This window comes from Chiloscyllium plagiosum, chromosome 7, assembly GCF_004010195.1.
Source record: "Chiloscyllium plagiosum isolate BGI_BamShark_2017 chromosome 7, ASM401019v2, whole genome shotgun sequence".
In the NCBI taxonomy this organism is placed as follows: Eukaryota; Metazoa; Chordata; class Chondrichthyes; order Orectolobiformes; family Hemiscylliidae; genus Chiloscyllium; species Chiloscyllium plagiosum.
Window position 1 is genome coordinate 65,310,580 of NC_057716.1, and position 21,037 is coordinate 65,331,616.

The following is a 21,037-nucleotide window of genomic DNA, read 5'->3' on the forward strand; positions in this document are numbered from 1 at the left end:
TTATCTCACTTTTTTACATTAGAATCAATCTAAACATCAGGTCATAGACAGAGAACACAGGGGGCTAACACCTTCAACATATTGTCTAGCTATCACCATTGTTAACAGCTAACCCGAGAATGCAACTTTAAAAAAAAGGTTTTGTAATTTACACATGAAAGAAGTGAAACTATCACTGTATTCTAACAGATGAAAGGCTTAACAGATAATCAACTTTTCAACGTATAATTTCAGTTACATCACACTGTAAATTTTTTCTATAAATTCTGTGTTACGATCGAGCCCTCCATTACCACCTGATGAAGGAGTGTCGCTCTGAAAACTAGTGTGCTTCCAATTAAACCTGTTGGACTATAACCTGGTGTTGTGTGATTTTTAACTTTGTACACCTCAGTCCAACACTGGCATCTCCAAATCATGATTATTGTCAAACATGTGATATAACCTTTCAGATTTCCTATGTCTGTATGTAATATTTATTTTAAGATTTGATTTTGAATTTTGGGTTAGTGGCATATTGGCTTTTTGTCTATCAGAAGTTAATAATTGATTTGTAAGAAGTTTGTGAGAGCTCCTTTGGCAATACAAATGCTTTCTGTTTACCTTAGGATGATTCATGATTTAGCTAGTAAACATTGAGCTTTAAGTTTTGGAAATTTCTAGACTACGTTTTTTTTTAAGGTTTGAGGAATCACCCATAGCCTAAAGGAAAATACTCTTCTTTTCAGTTTTACATTGTTTTGAGGCAGTTCTGAGAAGTCCTTGGAGAGTGGTGGTTGTATAGAGCAGTGCTCCTAAGAAAGGGAGAAAATAGCAAAACCAGATCTCCTTACTTAGAATAAAGAGTTAGTGATAGTCTCAAACCAAATTTTTGGGATGAAAACATGAAGAGATTACTTGACGCTGAGGTTTAAACTAAGGTGTCTGATAATTCCAGGAAGAAGTTATCGTCATTTCCAGTTTAGAAGTCAAAGTCATACTTACCTTAAGCATAATAAAATGTTAGGAATATACTTTATTTCTCTGCTATGAGCCCTGTAAAAGGGATGCTTTTTTGGCTTCTGCACAAGAGATTTATTTTTGGGAATGTGTAAAGGAGTGTTTGGGGATTATACATTTACTGTGTGTTTAAAACTCCTTGAAGTTGTGTTATCAGTAAATAATTTGGTGTACTCTATTTTATCTTCTTTTGGTTAATAAATCTGTGTTTTTGTTAAAACAAAATCTACAACATCGCATGCTTATGTTCCATGCCTCTCCTTTCAGCAAACATTTTGTAGTACCAACCACAAACAACTCGGGATGATTTGGCAAAACCATTGATCAGCACACAACCAAGATTATAGCAAAAGCTATAATTTAAAGCCAAAACAAAACTAAATGTGATCTATCAAGCCAGGTTTCAGTTTGGAATTTGACCTGTTCAGTAATCACATCAGCTGGGATCATAACAAATATCAATTTGCAATGTGTTGGACTTTGGATATGATGGGAAGAAGTAGTGTGATCAATACTCTATTTATTCTTTGAATGTTTTACCGATAATTAGCAGACCATTATTTGTATTGAGCACTCAAGGGGTGCTGAATAAACTAAAAGTGGACCTTAGGGTGTGCGCGATTGTCGCATTGGACATGTCGTATAATTGATTAATAATGGGGCACTTGGTAAAGTGATCAGTGCTGACAGTGGATGTGATGAAGGTTGGATGTGATTTTGGACCAGGATGAAAGGTGTTTCATGTAACAGTGGTTCTTTGAAGTAGCATATATACTTGACATGTCTTGCAATTCTTGACAAGAGTTTCAGTGTCACTGTTAATATCTGGCAATTATGCAGATTCCCTTGTGAGCCTTCTCATTCAATGTGCCGCCATGTCTGAGTAATGTAGTTGTTGAAGAATATCAGGTCACAAAATTTCTCATATGATGACGTCCCTTCCTTTGAAAAATGACTTCTCAGGGGACATCTAACTCATCCCAAAAAGACCAATATGGTATCATGTGTTCATAGACATGCTAAATAAAATCAAGCCATCCTTCAGTAGTGTTTTTCCATAGTTTCCATAGTGTGAAATCATTTGCTATTTCTATTTGTAGCTGTTGGCGTTTTTATTGCTTGCAATATTCAAGTTAAATTTCAGGATGTAAGCCTGTACTGAAACAAATAGAACTCAAAAAGTCGATCTGTGACACAATTATGTAACATCTCTTTCTACTGAATACCAGCCCTTCCTTGCATGCCACTTGCATGCATAAGTGCGAATTATGGACATAATCTTTATCTTTTCTTCCTACTACTGCAAAAGCATCAGCAGATGCAGCCTGGTGCAGTGGATGTAATGCAGTCCATATGAATTTGAAAATATTTGATCTTACACATGGCAGAAGGGGCATTGTTGAAATACAGTAGCGCCTCGACATACGAACGAGCCCGTTCACGAACAAATCGGTTTACGAACAGGACTGTACGTAAAATTTTGCTTCAACGTACGTATGAACGCAAAAAGCCCGTGGTTTCGTTTCATTATCATTGTTCTGCTTTGCTACGCACACTTTGAATGCTAAAGTTCTCGGGCCCCGCGTGATCTCAGTCAGTTCGTCTTTGGCGCACACGCTGTGAACATCCAACGTCCAAGCATTCTTACGCTTTTTTTTGTTTTTTGCATCAAATTAGCCCTCATTATGGCTCCCAAGAAAGTGAAAAGTGGTCGTGATAGTGGTGTTAAGAAGCCTAAACGTATTACTGTGGAAACGAAGAAGGAAATAATAGCTAAACACGAGAATGGTGCTCGCGTATCTGATCTCGTTATTCAGTACAACATAGCGAAATCGACTATCTATTATCCTAAAGAACAAAGAGGCACTAAGGCAGCTGGTGTGGCTAAAAGAGTGACTATTTTAACAAAGCAAAGGCCTAAATTGTTAGACGAGGTTGAAAAATTATTATTAGTTTGGATAAATCAAAAAGAGCTTTCTGGAGATAGTGTTAACGGGACTATAATCTGTGAGAAGCTTCTACACATATACCGTGATTTGTTGGCGAAACCGCCGAGTACAAGTACTGCTAGCATTGAAGAATTTAAAGCCAGCAGAGGCTGATTTGATAAATTTCGTCGACAAACTGGAATCCATAGTGTAATAAGGCATGGAGAAGCAGCTAGTTCAGACGAAAAGGCAGCGGAGGACTTTGTGAAGGAATTCAATAAGTTTGTCAAAGATGAAAGTTATGTCTCACATCAAGTTTTTAACTGTGGTGAAACTGGACTTTCTGGAAAAAAATGCCGAAAAGAACCTACATAACCCAAGAAGAGAAGGCACTACCGGGCCACAAACCAATGAAGGACAGATTAACGCTTTTATTGTGCGCGAATGCAAGTGGGGATTGCAAGATTAAGCCTCTATTAGTCTACCACTCTGAAAATCCTCGCGTTTTTAAACGCAATAATGTATTGAAGGCTAAACTCCCGGTAATGTGGAGGGCGAATAGCAAGGCTTGGGTCATGCGAATGATTTTTATGGAATGGTTGACGGAAGTTTTTGCACCAGCTGTCAAGGAATATCTTGAAAAAATAATTTGTCACTTAAGTGTCTTCTAGTAATGGACAATGCTCCTGCCCATCCTCCAAATGTGGGAGAAGACTTGGACATTGAATACGACTTCATAAAACTAAAGTTCCTTCCTTCCAACACCACTCCTCTCATCCAACCCATGGACCAGAATGTCATTGCAAATTTCAAAAAATTATAAACCAAGGCTCTGTTCGCGAGGTGTTTGAAGGTCACCAACAACACAGATTTGACCCTTCGTCAGTACTGGAAGGACCACTTCAATATCCTCCACTGCATAAGCCTTATTGATAAGGCATGGAATGAGGTCTCTTTCTGTACGTTACAGTCGGCCTGGAGGAAACTTTGGCTAGCTAGTGTACCTGAGAGAGACTTCGAGGGTTTTGAGGAGGAGACATCAGTAAATGTAGTGAACGGGATTGTGACCCTGGGCCAAAATATGGGCTTTGAGGTTGACAAGGATGATGTGGCGGAGCTGGTGGAGGACCACAGACAAGAACTCAGCACCGAAGATCTTATTGAATTGCAACAGGAGCAGGTAAAGGTTATGCAGCAGGAGCATTCTGAAGAGGAGGAAGAAGAGAGGGAAGATGTATCAAGTGTTCAAATCAAAGACATTTGTAGCAAATGGAGTGAAGTGCAGGCTTTTGTTGAAAGGCATCACCCTAATAAAACTATGACCAACAGAGCAGTGAACATTTTAAATGACAATGTGATGTCCCATTTTTGGAAAATTCTGCAACAAAGAAAAAAACAAGTTTCTATGGATCGTTTCCTTGTGGCATCTCCAACCTCCAAGAGACAAAAAGAGAAAAGACTCCGGAAATATCTGAACAATGGGAAAATTGATTCAGTTCGCGAACGTTTCGGTTCACAAACCGGGTCCCGAACGGATTAAGTTCGTAAGTCGAGGCGCTACTGTAGTTTCAATGAATCAAGCTTGGGAATGTAGTGATTTCTTGGGACTCCGCTGTGTATTGACAAGTAATGTTACCCATGGATTACAAGGATACATAACCTCTAGGAGGTTCGATATATGTCCCTGTCCTAACATATTGATTTTCCACTCTGGAAGCTACCACCATTCATGGACCTTAGTTCCATGCAGTGGAAACAATTGTTAGAGGGAAATTTGCTGACCAGTAACCATGCTGGTCACAAGCTTCAAGAAGAATTTTATATTTGCTAATTTCAGATTTAACTTTTTAAAATGTGGGTATTTTGTAACGGCACAGAGAGATTGTGTACAAATAGGGTGAGGCTTACAGGGTTTAGCTCTCTTCTTCACATTGCTGGCAGCCAGTAACATTATCTGGAAAGCAGATGCGAACTAATACACAAAAGTGGCTATCCCTCTGCATGGATTGATTGAAGAACATGGGATTGTACTCTTTGGATAAGTAAAAATTAAGAGGATATTTGATATAGGAGTTTAAACTCATGTGGGATCTGCTCAGAATAGGAGAACTTTCAATTGATAGAAGACTGAAAAAACAGAGGACTACTTTTTAATGCAAAAGAAGTAACAGCAACATAAGGAATAATGCTTTAACACAGTTCATGGTTAGAGTCTGGAATGTACTGCCTGAGTGTGGTGGAAGCAGATTCAATTGAAGGTCTTCAAAACAAAATTGAATGAACGCCTGAAGAGAAAACATTTGCGCAGCCACAGGGAGTAGGCAGGGGAATGGGACTAAGTAGTTTTTACTCTAGAGAGTAAAATTACCTCATTCTGCAGCATAATTTTATGAGATCATTACATCTGCGATGCTGAAACAGCTAATTCAACTCATGCTGGGAGTTGAATTGGCAGCCTTCTTACTGTTGTATCTTAATTTAATGCTGACTTTGTCAATTGAACAATCAGGGAAACTTGCAGCTGTCATACAATTCTGATGATCCCATTACACATTATTACCAAAGCACATGGCACATTATATAGTAGAAATAACATACAATTCCAAACCATACCTTTGGTAATGACATCACAAAGTCATGGAGCTGAGCCTTCTTTGCAGCTGCAATTACATCATTCATACTGACTTGACGATGGTTGTCACCATATTTAATATTCTCTGCAATGCTGCAGTCAAAAAGTACAGGCTCCTGTGACACTATTCCAATTTTAGACCTTAAAAAGGCAGCATTTACAGTTTCTATGCTATGGCCATCAATTAACTGAAATTAATGAAACAAATAAAAAGGAGTTAGTTAAGCGAAGGGCATTTTTTAAAAGTAGACACAACAGATTAGAATAGAATATAATCTCTCACCACATTTCCCTCATTAGGGTCATAAAACCGCTCAAGCAATTGCACACTGGTGCTTTTTCCACATCCACTACTGCCAACAAAGGCTAGTGTTTGCCCAGGCATAACCGAAATTGAAAGGCCATTTAGAACTTGGAAGTCCGGTCGAGAAGGATATGTAAATTTGCAGTCAATAAAGTCAATTTCACCTTTAAAGTTGTTCTGTTAAAAAAAATTTAGATGCAGTCAGGTGCCTGAAAATGAAACAGTGTTATGATAATTCATTATGACTTGTCAATTCTTTCTTTATCATATATAAATGAGGCTTTCAAATTGGAATTGGAAATCTAAATGTAACATTGCTCATTGATTTTCCTGGGCTCAGGAACTCAGCTGCAGAAGGAAGGCTAGACTGCCTTAAGAAGTAAGGACTTCTTGGAATGCTCCTGATGAGTCGTAAGGTACAGGAGAGCATGCCAGGATCATAAAGTAAACCTTTGACCTTGCCTTTGGCCATCACACCTTTTGTCTAGTCCCTACCAGAGTAATGCAGCTAGCTCCATGATCAGTGACTCCAAGTCTCTGATCTGGAGCTTAAATTGTGATAATGATTATCACTCCTCCTCGGTACCCAATCCCAAACTTGCCTTGTGAATGCATTAATATGGAGTTTGGTTAACCAAATCTTGTTCTTATCTCTTTCCAAGGTGGCTGGGAATTCAGCTTCTCAATGTTGAGGCTGTTGAGGACACATTGGCAGTGTCCCTGCTTCTGACCTGGGAGGAGAAAGTGAGGACTGCAAATGTGGGGATCAGAGCTTACAAATGTGTTGCTGGTAAAGCGCAGCAGGTCAGGCAGCATCAAAGGAGAAGGAGAATCGATGTTTCGGGCATAAGCTCTTCTTCAGGAATCAGGGCTTATGCCCGAAACATCAATTCTCCTTCTCCTTTGATGCTGCCTGACCTGCTGCGCTTTACCAGCAACACATTTTTAAGCTCTGACCTGGGAGGCCCAGGTTCAGGTCTCATCTTAGCCCAGACACGTGCCTAAACAGGTTGAACTAAAGAGAGGAGATGTTGTGGTATATATTGTCCACCAATGCTTTCAACCGCTCCATGCTTACTCAAATTCTTTATAGTAGCATGTAATGCATTAGATGATACAAGTTTGTTATTTGGACCACCTTCTAGGGGACATAGTGGCTCAATGGTTAGCATTGCTGTCTCACAGTGCCAGAAACCTGGATTCTGTTCCAGCCTCGGGTGATTGTGTAGAGCTTGCACATATTCTATATCTGTGTGGGTTTCTTCTGGGTACTCCAATGTCCTGCCATAGTCCAAAGAGGTACAGGCTTGGTGGATTAGCCATGGGAAATGCAGGGTTACAGGGATAGGATAGCAGGTTGGTCTGCGTGCAATGCTCTTGGGAGGGTTGCTATCGACTCGATGCTCAAAAGGCCAGCTTCCACATTGTAGTGGTTCTAGGATTCTATGATTCTACGCCTCTTGAATAACTGGTCTAATCTGTAGAAGGCTCTCTTCTTGTAGAGGTGAGTGGTCAGTGAAGTATAGATCATCATGATCTTGCCAAAATGTATGCCTTCTTGTTCAGGCTTTGCTATAGGAATGTAAGACAATGCGAAATCTGTTTTTTGCCTTAAACATTTTCAGTTTAGAGTTAAATTTCAAATCTCTCAAACTAAATCTGTGGACTCTTCTCAGTATCTTTACTAATTCCATAGCATTGAAATACATTATTGAGTAGAGTAACCGATTAATTGTAGTCTGTCTTAAACGTGAACAGAAGACCGAAGACATAGTCAGCCCTTTGACAAGGTGCCACACAAGAGGCTGCTAAATAAGATAAGAGACCATAGTGTTAGGGGCAAGGTGGTGGCTTGAATAGAGAACAGGCTGACTGGCAGAAGGTTTGGAGAGGGAATAAAGGGGTCCTTTTCAAGATGGTAGCTGATGACTAGTGGAGTTCCACAGGGATCAGTTTTGGGATCACAGCCATTCAGTTATGCATTAAAGATCTGAACGAAGGAACTGAGGGCACTGTTGCTACATTTGCAAATGACTCAGAGAAAGGTGGAAAGACAGGTGGTGTTGAGGAGGTAGGAGGCTGCAGAAAGATTTGGACAGGCCTGAAGAGTGGGCGAAGAAGTGGCAGATGGAATCCATTGTGGGAAATTGTGAGCTTATGCACTTTGGTAGGAAGAACAAAGTTATAGACTATTTTCTAAATGGGAAACGGTTTTGGAAATCTAAAGAACAAAGGAACTTAGTCCTAGTTCAGGATCTCTTAGGGTTAACATGCAGATTCAGTTGGCTGTTAGGAAGACAAATGCAATGTTGGTATTCATTTTGAGAGGGCTAGAATACAGGAGCAGGAACGTACTGCTGAGACTGTATAAGGCTCTGGTCAGACCACATTTGGAAGATTGTGAGTAGTTTTGGATCTAAGGAAGGATGTGCTGGCATTGGAGAGGGTCCAAAGCAGGTTTACAAGAAGGAACCCAGGAATAAAGGACTTGTCATATGCGAAGCAGTTGAGGACTCTGGGTCTGTATTTGATAGAGTTTAGAAGGATGATAGGGGATCTCATTGAAACTTACAGAATGTGGGGTAGATATTTCCCCTAGTAGGAGAGATTAGGACCTGAAGGCACAGCCTCAGAGTGAAGGGACAACCCTTTAAAGTTTTAAACAGGGTAAGCACATGGTATTGCAGCACAGATCATCCACAATCTCATTGAATAGCAAAAACGTCTCAACGAATTAAGTGACTTTCTCCTCTTCCTATGTCCATGAATGAGGCACGGTCTGAAAAAGAGTTCGAGCCATCAGACATTGGCTTTAAGCACATAGTAGGCTCACTGTTCTGAATTTGCATCTGATTAGGGTAAAAGATAAAACCCCATTCTCCCATGCCCCAACTACCTTTTCATTTCCTTAACTGCACTGAATTCACAATCAGTTCTTTGTGCAAAGTATATCTACTTCTATTATTAAACACACCAGCCAATCTTTCTGTCAAGCAGTCTGCTTGTCTATTGATTCCTTTACTGAAGATTCTCAAGAACAGAGTTTAGGAATTGGATGAAAGAAATGCATTATCCATATGAAGGAACACTTACTTACAATCATTTCTCTTTATAACTTGTAACACAACATAGTTGAAAACATTTAGTATGAACTCTGTCATATTAGCTAACAAATGGCATAAGTCCTCAAAACTATTGGATTCAGTGACTTATATACTTCAACACAACATCAGTGTTATGATGACTACATAAAATTCCTCAATTGTCCAACTCCTAGAGAGTGTTATAGTTTTGTCATTGCCTCCAGTCTCTGTTACTTTATATAGAATTGTTAACTAATTTCATAAATCACTTGATTGCTTGATGTTACATAAATAAGAGTGTAAGGGTCTGAAAGCTTTAATGTTGAGGAGCTTATAAAGCACTGACTGAATGACAACATCACATGGACTCAAGTGAGGAAACAGCTTTGGACCAGGAAGAATGACACCAAACATCAAGTTTTCCTTCATAATCTTAGTAACAATGTCCATCTCACCAAGGTCACTTGTACATCATTGCATTTGCCTACCCGGTTTAAAACTTCAAGGCAAGAGCCACTTAGATTATTAAGTCGTTTCCTTCAACCACATTAGACAAATTAGACTCTGTAGATCACAAATGTTAAGTCTGCTTTCTCTGCACAGATGCTACCAGGCTAACTGAGTTTTTCCAGCTATTCTGATTTTACTCCTGCAGATCACTTCCAAGAAAGAGGATAATTGCAGCAATCTATCAAATGTGTTCTGCATCAAGATGAGCTGTGGAGAGGGTCCATCATATAACGTTTGCAATGCCAGCCAATTTTTTAAAAAAGGCTTACCTTCAGTTTTTGGTTCCTTGATGCATCAAACTAGCATAAATGTTATATTTAAAATAGGTAATTTGAAACTTATTAACATGATGCATCATCGTTCTGAAGTTAAAGCTTAGCTTGCTATGAATGAAAATTCATGCAATACCCATTTTTCTCCTTCATCACTGTAGATGTTGATTTTGGAAACGCGATCTACCAATTGAAAGAAGCGTGCAGCAGCTATTTTAGCCTTTGCATAGTCTGGGGTGTATGACGAGGCTCTTCCCAGTGCTGTACCACTGGTTACTATGGCAGAAATAACTCTGAAATAAAGTAACATGATTGAATTTAAAGCTATTAAACTTTGTGACTTACAAATGATACAATTTTTTTAATTTTAAAATATGGTAATTGTACCTGAATACAATGCTGAAATGAAGGCTCTCAGCAACAACCAAATAACCACCAAATCTATATGATGCAGCATTGGCCAAGAAAATTATGGATTGGGAAAAGCCAAAACATAAGCCATAAACATTCGCCTTTTTAATTGCAGCTCTGTAAGGGGCTTCTAACTGTGCCTGATACAATTGCACAAACATTTTCTCCTTTGCTAAGCCAGCTATTGTTCGGATGTTACTCAGGGCTTCACTGGAAATCTAAAGATTAAGAAAGTAATGAATTGAGAATATGATTGTTGGAATTAGACAAAATTTTATGTATCAAAAAAGACAATAAACTGAAGTATACCTGGCCTGCAACTTCAAGGGCTTGTTTATCCTGATTTGCAAATCCTGTTAACATTCTAGCTTGCAGGGCACCAGACAGTGCCAGAAAAGGTAGAAAACAGAGTATAACTAAAGTTAGTTTCCAGCTAAAATAGAAAGCGATGATCAAGGACACTCCTATATTGGTAAGAGAATTCACTATCATTCCAATCTGAGATCCCGTTGCCTGAAGAAAGAAAAACAATAGAAAACCCATTATAGAATTGCATCCATGATACAACATAAACACCAGTTCATTTACATAACTTCTTAAATTTTTTCATGGGATGGGGCTGTCACTATGAAGGACAGCATTTGTTGCCCAATTACCCTTGAACTGAGCAGTTTGCTCCACCATTTCACGGAGCAGTTAAGATTTGATTGCATTGCTGTGGGTCTGGAGTCACATATAGGTCGGGCTAGATATTGATGGAAGAATTGCTTCCCTAAAGATCATCAGTGTACCAAATGGATTTGTGATGATAATTGTCATGGTCATATCTCCAGAGATTAGCTTTTAATTCAAGATTTTATTACCTGAATTTAAACTCCACAAGCCACTTGGCGTGTTAGGGGGATATGATGCACAGGCAGTAGGGTGGCAGGCATCCAACAGGGCAGAAGGATGCTTCTGATCAGAAAAGGAGGTCTGTGAAAGATACACTCGTACTCTTTTCTGCCTGAGCCACAAACAGATATGCCAAACTAACTTCCTCCTGCCAGCCACAAAAGAGTGGCCAGGCAGCAAGTGACTCCCTAATTGAGCACTAAATAGCCTAAACTTGCATGAGGAGAAAGTGAGGTCTGCAGATGCTGGAGATCAGAGCAGAAAATGTGTTGCTGGAAAAGCGCAGCAGGTCAGGCAGCATCTAAGGAGCAGGAGAATCGACGTTTCGGGCATGAAGAAGGGCTCATGCCTGAAACATCGATTCTCCTGCTCCTTGGATGCTGCCTGACCTGCTGCGCCTTTCCAGCAACACATTTTCGGCTCTAAACTTGCATGAGGCCTTGTTCAATATCCCTAAAATTATGGAAAGGTTGGGCAGCTTGCAGGAAAGGAACTCATGATATTTTACAGCAGAGCACTATAAAAGTTTGTTCCAAACCTCATGTTTTTGTATTATTTCATTATAATTAAAGCTTGATCCCTTGCCACAGTTAAGTCATATTTTGCTATTGAGAGCAATTTCAAGAGTCTTAAGTGCTGGGGAACACTTTCTTCTTGGCAGTGCTAATAATGCACTATCAATGATTTTCCAACCTTTGAATAATGTGTGAATTTCCAATCCATGCCGCTGGTATCTGTACTAGTAACCTTGTAGAAATCTCAATTCTCTCCTGGCAGAAATTATTCAGAAAGGAGAAGCATCAAATTTATCACAGAGATCTAGGACTATTGATTTGGACTATTGTGAATAATAATCTAGATCTTCCAATAATGACACATATAAGTAATTTAACAGTGCAATCCACTCACTTGGTGAGACCATTTAACCTGGGGTAATGTGGGGTGCAGCAGGAAGAATAGAAGAGTTAAACATTATTAACATGGGGACAGACTGTTTGTGTGGAGTTTGCATCCATGGTATTTTACTTCTATTGCCCATCCCTTGGTTCCACTCTTGATCTTGTCATGGGTTTGTCTTGCGGTGAATAGATCCCTGGCCTCTTCCTTGCCGCTGTTGCTATATTGATCCACCTGTTTTCTGTTTGGCTGTGACCCGTTGTAGCCTCTGGCTACCCATTTGAAGCCAGATTTCTTGTATAGGTATTATTTGGTACCTAATGCTCTGCATTATGCTTGGAATGAAGGACAGGTTTGCAGTGTGTGCAACAGATTGCATTTACCAAACAGCCTGTTTGATTTTTATGATCTGGTTACCACACTGATAGATTTAGCCGAATCAGGTGTTTTCTACAAGGACTTCGTATTTACTTCCATCTGTTGACAGTGAATCAATTCTGCAACTTTTTGTTTTGTCCAACAGATCTTTTTAGAATTCCTCAAGAAGTGTAGAGGCAATCATGAATTCATTATCCACTCTGACAGTTCAGTTCTAAAATGTTGCATGTATTGCCCTTGTAATGGGCATTGACTGACAAACTCCAATGATTCATGTTTTTGTCGGCCAGTAGGACACGCAGCTCTTACACGCAGCTTATCTTCTAGGACTTCCCATTTCCTCGTGGGGTCTTTCTGGTTGTCTTCAAATAAACCTGACAAATTGGCTCTGTGTAACCCCTTCTCACCAATTCCCATCAGTACTTCCATAGCTTCTTTAACTAGTTCTCAACAGATTGATCTCTGAAACTTAGCTGCATTCTTTGCTTAAAACATTTAACACAGGTAGAAGTTCTGTGGCCTTCCAGTTCATGCCAGTGAATTAAGTGACCAGCTCTCTGCTGTCCTTTTGCCTTTTTCAGACACTATTGATATGTAGGATTTTTTTCAGTAATCAGATTTCAATGGAAAATTTCATATGTATTTTCAGTAATATTCTGCTCAGCTTTCTGCTTTTGCTTTTGCTTTGGATTTTTAGTTTGAAGTTAGACATGCTTAGCTTTGTTCAGTATACCGTTGATTCCCAATGGCCCTTCAAATTTTAAATAGCCATTGAGATAGTACACATTTGAATCAGCTGGCTAGTTCTACGAAACTGGTCATCACAGATATACTCACAGTCCAAGATGTCACCTGGAATATTGTGCATTGTATTAGGCACCACACTTTAGGAAGAATGTGGACACATTGGAGGGAGTGCAAAGAGGTTTATTAGAATCATTCCAGATCGGAAAAACTTCAGTTGTGAGGATGGATAGAAGAGGTTCAGACTATACTCCTTAAGACAAGAAGGTTAAGAGAGGCCTGCAAAGAGTTGATAGGGAGAAAGTATTCCCATGATAAAGGACTGAAAATTAGAGGGCATAGATATTTTAAGTGATTTTCTGAAACAGAAAATGAGATGTGAGAAAAATATTTTTGTACCATGAGTATTTTGTGTCTGGAATTCACTGCTTAGATGTATCGTTGAGGCAGGTATAACTGAGGCATTCGAGAGGGCATTAGAAGATTGTTTGAACAGGTAAATTTGTAAGGGCATGAGGAAAGTCAGGAGAATGGCACTAAGTCAACATGCTCATTTAGAAAGTTGGTGCATACATAATGGGCTGAATAGCCCTCTTCTTGGCCATAACACCTCTGTGATTCTGTGAATTTAAATTTTTGATTAAACCTCATTTTATTTTGTTTTCTATACTGTGAGAACTTCTAGATTGCTGTTGTATCTTATTCTCTGATTGGTCCGTTGGTCTACAAGCCTGTATGGCCATCTGATTTGTTTTGCTATTTTACTTTAAAATAAACAATCATTACTGTATGTCATGTAGTGCACTGTGGTTTCATCACTGCCACCATGTAGCAATGATCCCATTCCTGACACCATGCAATGACATTCTACATCACAGACATGGTACATGGATTCCATTTACTTGAAGATCTCTGATTGCTTTATTTATGACTACAATACAAACAGTGCAATCTTTGAGAAGATTTATAGCTCAGGTTGATGTTCAGGTTGTAAACTTACAACCTGAATACAGATAATACAGGGCAATCATGTAGAATTTGTAAGCCATGGCAGCAGACTAATGAAGCTAGGCATTAAATAGCATTGGCCTAATGCCAACAACGATCTTTGGACTATAAGCATGCATTGTCCGCCAATCACCTAATCTCATCCTTATTTGAGGTTATTCATTGATCAGTTTACTAATCAATAAAATCATGAACTCATGAAGTAGACCTTGTAGCGTTTTGGCCTTCTCTAATGTTTATTATGATTTTCTTTATACTTTTGTTATTGCAGACAGAAATTATTAACTTACCCCTTGAACTTGTGAAGCATCTGTCGCAAGTCTTGTTGTTAGCGTCCCAGGGCTGTTCTTGTGGTCATCAAACCAGGAAATTTCTTGTCCTAACATTGCTTGGAAACCTAACTTCCGTAGTCTTCGTGTCAGTTTTTCACCAGATTTGGCGAAAAAGTAATACTATACAAAAAATAAAATAAACCAATTTTGGAAAAGAATATACAGACTATAATAGCAATGCAGGACAGAATTAAAAATATTGGAAAATTACATGGTACAATGGAAGGTTATCAATATATGGATCAGGGATCGAATGGGATGCAAATTACTCATCCAAAATGTCAAATTCCTAACTAGTGTTAATTTGGATGGATTATGTTACATTCCTTTGAGAAAGAATTGAAAATACAAAATTGCCTAAAGTTCAATAGTAATTGATTGTTTTGCTCATATTCTGCTCAAGGGTCTGATCAATGGTGGACATGCTAAACATGAGTTTCAAATATCATTTTTCAAATTTGGAATTATAATATCTTGGTGGGGTGAAGTAGCCGGAACCTGTCCTTGCATTGAGAGTCATAGTGTTGTAGAATCATATGGCATGGAAACAAACTCTTTGGTCCAACTGGGCCATGCTGACCATAATTTCAAACTAAATTAATCCCATCCACCTGCACTTGGCCCATATCCCTCCAAACGCTTTTTATTCATATACTTATCCAAATGTCTTTTAAACATTGTAACTGTGCCCGCACCCACCACTTCCTTTGGAAAGTTCATTCCACACATGAACCAGTCTGCATTAAAAAGTTGCCCCTCACCTATACTACTTCTGATCTGAAGATTTTATTGCAGATAGTGAGGCCACAAAACATGAAAGATCAATGGGATCAACAAAAAAAATCAGCAGGAATAGTCAGAATTGAAAAAACAATACATTATCATAAGGAAATATGTTTATACCTGTAGGAATTGTGTCAGAAATGATACCATTCCAACAATGGCAAAAAATAAGCATATTGCATTGATCTGATTCCTTTTCTGTTCTTCATTTTGTATGGAAAATGTCTGGAGAAATAAATGAGACATTTATTTTGGATTGTGTTATTCAAATTGACCGAACGGTAAAATGGAAAAAAGCTTCTTACCCCAAGTATCTGACTGAACAGCACTGCGTAGACTGGATTGACACCACCATTAACAGCAGCACCAAATGAACCAAGCAACATATATGGCCACTCAGCAATATTATATTTCAGAATCCTAGTCACTGGTGCAGGCTTAATATTCTCCTCCTCCTCTATGACCTTATTGTAAAAAAAATTCTTTTAGATCATAATTAAATTGTCCCAATTAAATATATAGACAAGTTACAGGATGGCAGCTATTTAAAAAAAATAAAATTTTACGATGTGATAGAATAAGCAGAGTGTTGTACTGGCAATAAAAATTGTATAATTTGCTGAAAATTATTGTGAATTCAATCAAAACCCATCTAATTGTTGAAATGCCATTGATTCTTGAGTGTCTTTCAGTTTTAAGTGAAGGACAATTGAAGCCGATTTGAAATATTTGATAATTTTTAAATTCTCACTTTAAGATTTGTATATTCCCTGTCAAACTAATGCATAGGTTATAGAAAACCAGTGTCAAAAAGAGAAGTTATTATGTCAAATTAAATTCAATAAATTGTGAAGTAATTAATTTTGGTTGGAAGAATGTAAACAGACTATGTAAAATAAATAATACAATTCAAAAGCAGGTACAGGAATAGAGGTATTTGAAAGTATATGGACGGAAATCATTGATGATGGCAGTATAGGTTGGTACAGTAGTTAATGAAGCATTTAGAATCCTGCCTTTTACCAGTAGGGGAATAGAGTACAAGAGCAGGGAAATTAAATAAACCTGTATTAAACACTTGTTTTGCCTCAGCTATGGTACTGTGTCCAGTTCTCGGACATGTACTTTAGGAGAGATGCCAAGGCATCACAGAATAAGACATAACAGAAATGTATGCATAGACTTGCTGGATTCTGATAAATTTATTGTGTACTCTGCTCATTGCCAGTACAATTATTCTCCTAGAACACTTGATCATTAATCTTTTATTGTAAACTTAAAATCACGAGTGACTTTCCTTCTGTTCAAATAATAAATCTAAAATCAGGTAATTGGCAATGGATTTCACAGAAAATAAATGGAATTTTGAACCTTTTCTTCACCACCAGGAAACTCAGAGGAACAACGGGCTGTTGAAGCAACATCTCCAGTTGTAGACAAATTGGAGAGTAGGTTTGACATCTGAGACCTGGAACGCTGGCGAATTGAGGATCTGCAGATATTTAATAGATTCTAATACAGTTACATTTTTCAATTTGTATCTTAAAATAGCAAAAAGTTCAATTTGTTTATTTGGAAAGCATTAAGAAAAAAAGTATTTATCTAATTATTATTATCATTGTCAAATTGAGCTCTCTCTATTGTTTAATACAAACAAAGTTAAAGTCAATTAGATACAAATATATATTGTGCCAAAATGTGCATTTGTGTAAAATCATTCTTGATGCATACAGCCTGTAAATGGAAGTTACAGGAAAACATTTTCCTTTGTAAAGCTTGAATGCTTTATAATGCATAACTGAGGCATCATCTCCTAGCATTCTGCTTTATTTATTGAATCGCTACTTAACTTAAAGTAGGCAGTAGTCCAAAGATACTACAGAAGGCCAAGAGTAGAAGAATTACATTGTATGCAAGATTTTTCTGAAAAGTGAAAGGGCAGTGGTGAAAGCTGGAATGAATCCTAAATGGAGTAAGCATATCCTAAAGCTTGTAAATCAGAATCCACCAATGGGACTTAGCAGGGGTTTGGAAATTCAGTGGTCTAATTGTTGGAGATGGAATGGACAGTTCTCTTCAGCACAGTTCCACTGCAATCTTTCTCTAGGTGACCCCAGGTAATGGCATTAACATAAAGAAGAGGAAAATCAAGGGTCTTTTCTCCATTTTATTGCATGCAGCAGGTGTGAAAGGGCCTGGCAGTGGCAATCCTGGTGAGGTCATGAGAAAGAAATTTTTCATGAAGTAGAATATGCTGGAAATACTTAGCAAGTCGCATGACATTTGCAAAGAGAGAATTAGAAACAATTCATCAAACTGAAACATTAACTCTATTCCTTAAAGGTGTTTTCTGATCTGCTGAGAATTTCCAGCAGTTTCTTTTTTTTTGTTTTTACTTTAGATTTTCAGAAAGGGAAATCTTTGGAGAAATAATGAAATGACTCATGGATAGTATTGCCAACCCTCCTGGAATGGCTCGGTGATAACTGGAATCATTACTGATCTCCCCGTGATCAAAGAAAATCTTTGGAGATATTGGTACAAGTTGCTTCCTTGTTTGCCAGTATCTATACTTTGCATGTACACGATGATGTTATCATGTGGTTTAACATCAACGGCAGAGGGAAAAGGAGAAGTGAGGGGAAACATTCTTGGTATTTCTTGGTCTGTTCCATCAATGATACAGGTAACAGACACTGCTTATGTACATATATGGGGCTTGTGCCCTCAGTGTTTTGCTTGCGGTCTCAATAATTGCAGCCTTCTTCAATGGATTGCTGGATGCTGTTCAGAATGGATAAGGTAATAAAGTACATCTTTTCAAAGAAAGATTTTTGATGAGGCCAGATGGTGTCTTAATGCCAGCCTGTTTTTAATGGGAACATTGTTGTCATGGAACCCTATTTGTTGGCTGGTCCATGTAAAAAACTGACCACCTGAAACTTACAAATTCTGGTACTGTATCCTTTTGACAGGAATAGCTCTAACTTTAAAATTATGTCTCTTTGATCTCCCCCATCAGAGGTACCCTGTCATTCCATCCCATCAATCTTTCCATAAATGTCTGCCAGAATAGGCTGTGTTTGCTGACACCAGACCATCTGCACTTTAAAACATTTTGGGAGAGTTGGGGGGGAAGGGGATGGGTTTTGGGACATGGGTTTTAGGACGTAGGGAGTTCACCGAGCTCTCCCACCCCCCCATTCATCTCCCTTGCTCTTCACTCAACCACCCTGATTCTCTCCCTCCATTCTCTATCCACGACTCCATCCGTGCCTTGATTCTTTGCCACTGAACCCCATTTCAAAAGCTTGTACGCTTTTCAATTATGTCACATGTGTATTTAATGTGATGGCATAATGTCTGGAATTGTGTGCATGCACATGCCTGGATCAGTGCACGTGTGCAGTTGCGTGTGTCATCAATTATTGCCCTGAGGATATTTCCAGCCATTGTTGGCAACATTTCCTCGCAGTGAGGGAGGAAATGTTTTTCAGCAACTGGCATTGAAATGTTTCAATACAGATACCGAGACAAAAATATGAATGCTCTCACTAAGCGTAGCTTGACATCCATTTACCTGCATGCATTATGAAATGTTATTTAGAATGTAAAACACATGTGAGGTATTGGCACTTAAGCGGATCTGCAATAGTAGAGCTGAATCAAACTACAGTTGCCAGGGAGCTTAGAAATGACCAATCAAACGTAATGTGCCCTAAAATGGCAATCTGGTCCCTTATAAAATTTTGTTAGTGATTTCTGGAAATAATGTTCCCTCAGTGTGCACTTATTTAAAAACTAAGAAAAATTTTGTTCCAAGGTGCCCATGGTACAATGTTTTCTTCTTACCGTAAACTTGCTTGATAGCTCCCTCTTCTAAAAGACTGTTGCTTTTCAATTTTTGGCTCTTCAGTAGGACTGTTTCCTGCCACTAAGAAATAAGTAAGCATGGCAAGTTAGCAAAAATAGTTCACTCATCAATAGAAAATTAATCAATCATTGTTTTTGTTTTCAACATGAAAGAAAATAATTGTTGCACAAAAAAATTCTTACTTTGTCTTGCTTTTTCATTGAGAGCTTTATCTCCCTGGCTTTGTAAAGTTACTAAGGTGAAATAAACCCCTTTTCTTTCGAGTAGTTCTGCATGTTTTCCCTGTTCTACAGCCCTTCCATGTTCAAAGCCAATTATCACATCTGCATTTCTTACTGTGGACAATCGATGTGCGATAGAGATCGTTGTTCGACCTAACCGAACCTTTGCAGAGGAATGAATTCAACATGCTTTCAGAAATTCTGAATTTAGTTTCTTTCAGATAATAATTCAATATAATTAATTACTTCATTAGTTAACTTATATAAAGCAACAGGAACTGGTCAAACAATCATACAAAACAACAATAAGAACATCAGCAAAAACAATAATCCTTTAAATCACAACTTTAAAGTTGAAATACATCCAAACATGTTTCTGAAAAGTATAAAGATAAAAGACCATCAAGACAAGACATGACTAATGAAGACTACTCACCAAAAATGTGATCAAAGAGATCAATGTACAGAGTAAACGGGACAGAGAGGTTTGGGGAGAGAAGTCGTGGAAATGAAGTCAAAGCTGATGAAGATGCAGCCACTGACAACAGGATGAAGAGGAATGAGCTAGGTACGTTTTCAATAAAGGCCAGATTCACAAGAATAGAGGACCTAGGGAAGCTCAAAAGCTAATGTAGCTTTAAGAAGAGATATCAGCTAATGGTTTTTCTGTATTTTTGTAATAAAAATGTACCTTATCCAATGCATTTTGAACAACAGCCTCACTCTCATTGTCTAGTGCTGAAGTTGCCATGTCTAGTAACAGAATTTTGGGATTTCTGACAAGAGCTCGAGCAATAGCAATGCGTTGCTTTTGTCCTCCACTCATTTGGCCTCCACCTTCACCAACGAGGGTGTCAAATTTCTGAAAAAATTAAATGAGTTGGGAATTAGAAGTAGCAATATTCAAACATGATATCTTTAGGAATGGTATATGTACTTAGTTGAACACTTACACAACGTAAATTGTGGTAAAAGCTGGAAAATTGGGCAGAATCTTCTAATTTTGTTTTCAAGTGTGGTTTTTGCAAATGCTACCAAACCCTCCATCACACCCATTCACCCACCACCACTACCAGAATCACCATGACCACGATCACTAACATGGACAGGTACATCCAGCGTATTCTTTGTCTATCAGGCACCTAAATGATAATCTTGCTATATTAGTGCTGGATCACTTCCTATGGTAGCGATGCTCTGCCTTGCCTGCAGGTTCCAGGCAATTACAGGCCACAGCACCCCATGAGATGCAGGACTGCTGAAAGTGCAGCAATGCAGATGTGCAAGAGCAGTTGGTCCTGTTAATCACTTATCAGGAGGGACTCAGGGTGGGGGTCACATTAAGAGGGAGGCTTGTGGGTTGCAAGAAAGTGTAGGGGTTGGCTTTCAGCAACCAAACATTGACATCTTTCCATGCTCTGATTATTCCTAGATTGGAGCACCCAAAACCACCTCGCCCCCACAACCCAATGAGCAGTCTGTTCTGCTTTACATGTTAGGAAGGCTGCCAATGTTCTCATCTACTGGGAATGGAGTTAATTATTAATTGACCATGTAAGGGCCTTAGTTGATAGCAGAGGAGGAAGGTGCAGTTTGGGCCTTCCCAACCAGAATCTAGTTCTTGTGGTGCCAACAAGAGGTAGTTTATCTCCTGAACCCAACTCATTGTGATTACGTTCCCTACCACTATGGGTAGATTCTACTCATTGTTTCCCCACCCTTAATAATCTTTGGAAAGCATTTGGAAAAATATTCATATAGTCAGCA

The 21,037-nt window shown here is 38.6% G+C and overlaps 1 protein-coding gene across 1 annotated transcript in view; it reads right to left on the reverse strand.

Moving 5' to 3' along the window:
- Positions 1-21,037, reverse strand: part of abcb11a (ATP-binding cassette, sub-family B (MDR/TAP), member 11a) — an 84,248-nt gene that overhangs the window by 6,665 nt on the left and 56,546 nt on the right. The window contains exons 16-27 of the mRNA XM_043693934.1: positions 19,962-20,132; positions 19,232-19,433; positions 19,028-19,109; positions 16,547-16,667; positions 15,481-15,639; positions 15,296-15,400; positions 14,351-14,512; positions 10,449-10,652; positions 10,116-10,357; positions 9,865-10,021; positions 5,843-6,040; positions 5,541-5,747 (exon numbers count right to left, since the gene is read on the reverse strand). Of these exons, the coding sequence (XP_043549869.1) occupies positions 5,541-5,747; positions 5,843-6,040; positions 9,865-10,021; positions 10,116-10,357; positions 10,449-10,652; positions 14,351-14,512; positions 15,296-15,400; positions 15,481-15,639; positions 16,547-16,667; positions 19,028-19,109; positions 19,232-19,433; positions 19,962-20,132 (2,010 nt within the window). The remainder of the gene's footprint in view (positions 1-5,540; positions 5,748-5,842; positions 6,041-9,864; positions 10,022-10,115; positions 10,358-10,448; positions 10,653-14,350; positions 14,513-15,295; positions 15,401-15,480; positions 15,640-16,546; positions 16,668-19,027; positions 19,110-19,231; positions 19,434-19,961; positions 20,133-21,037) is intronic.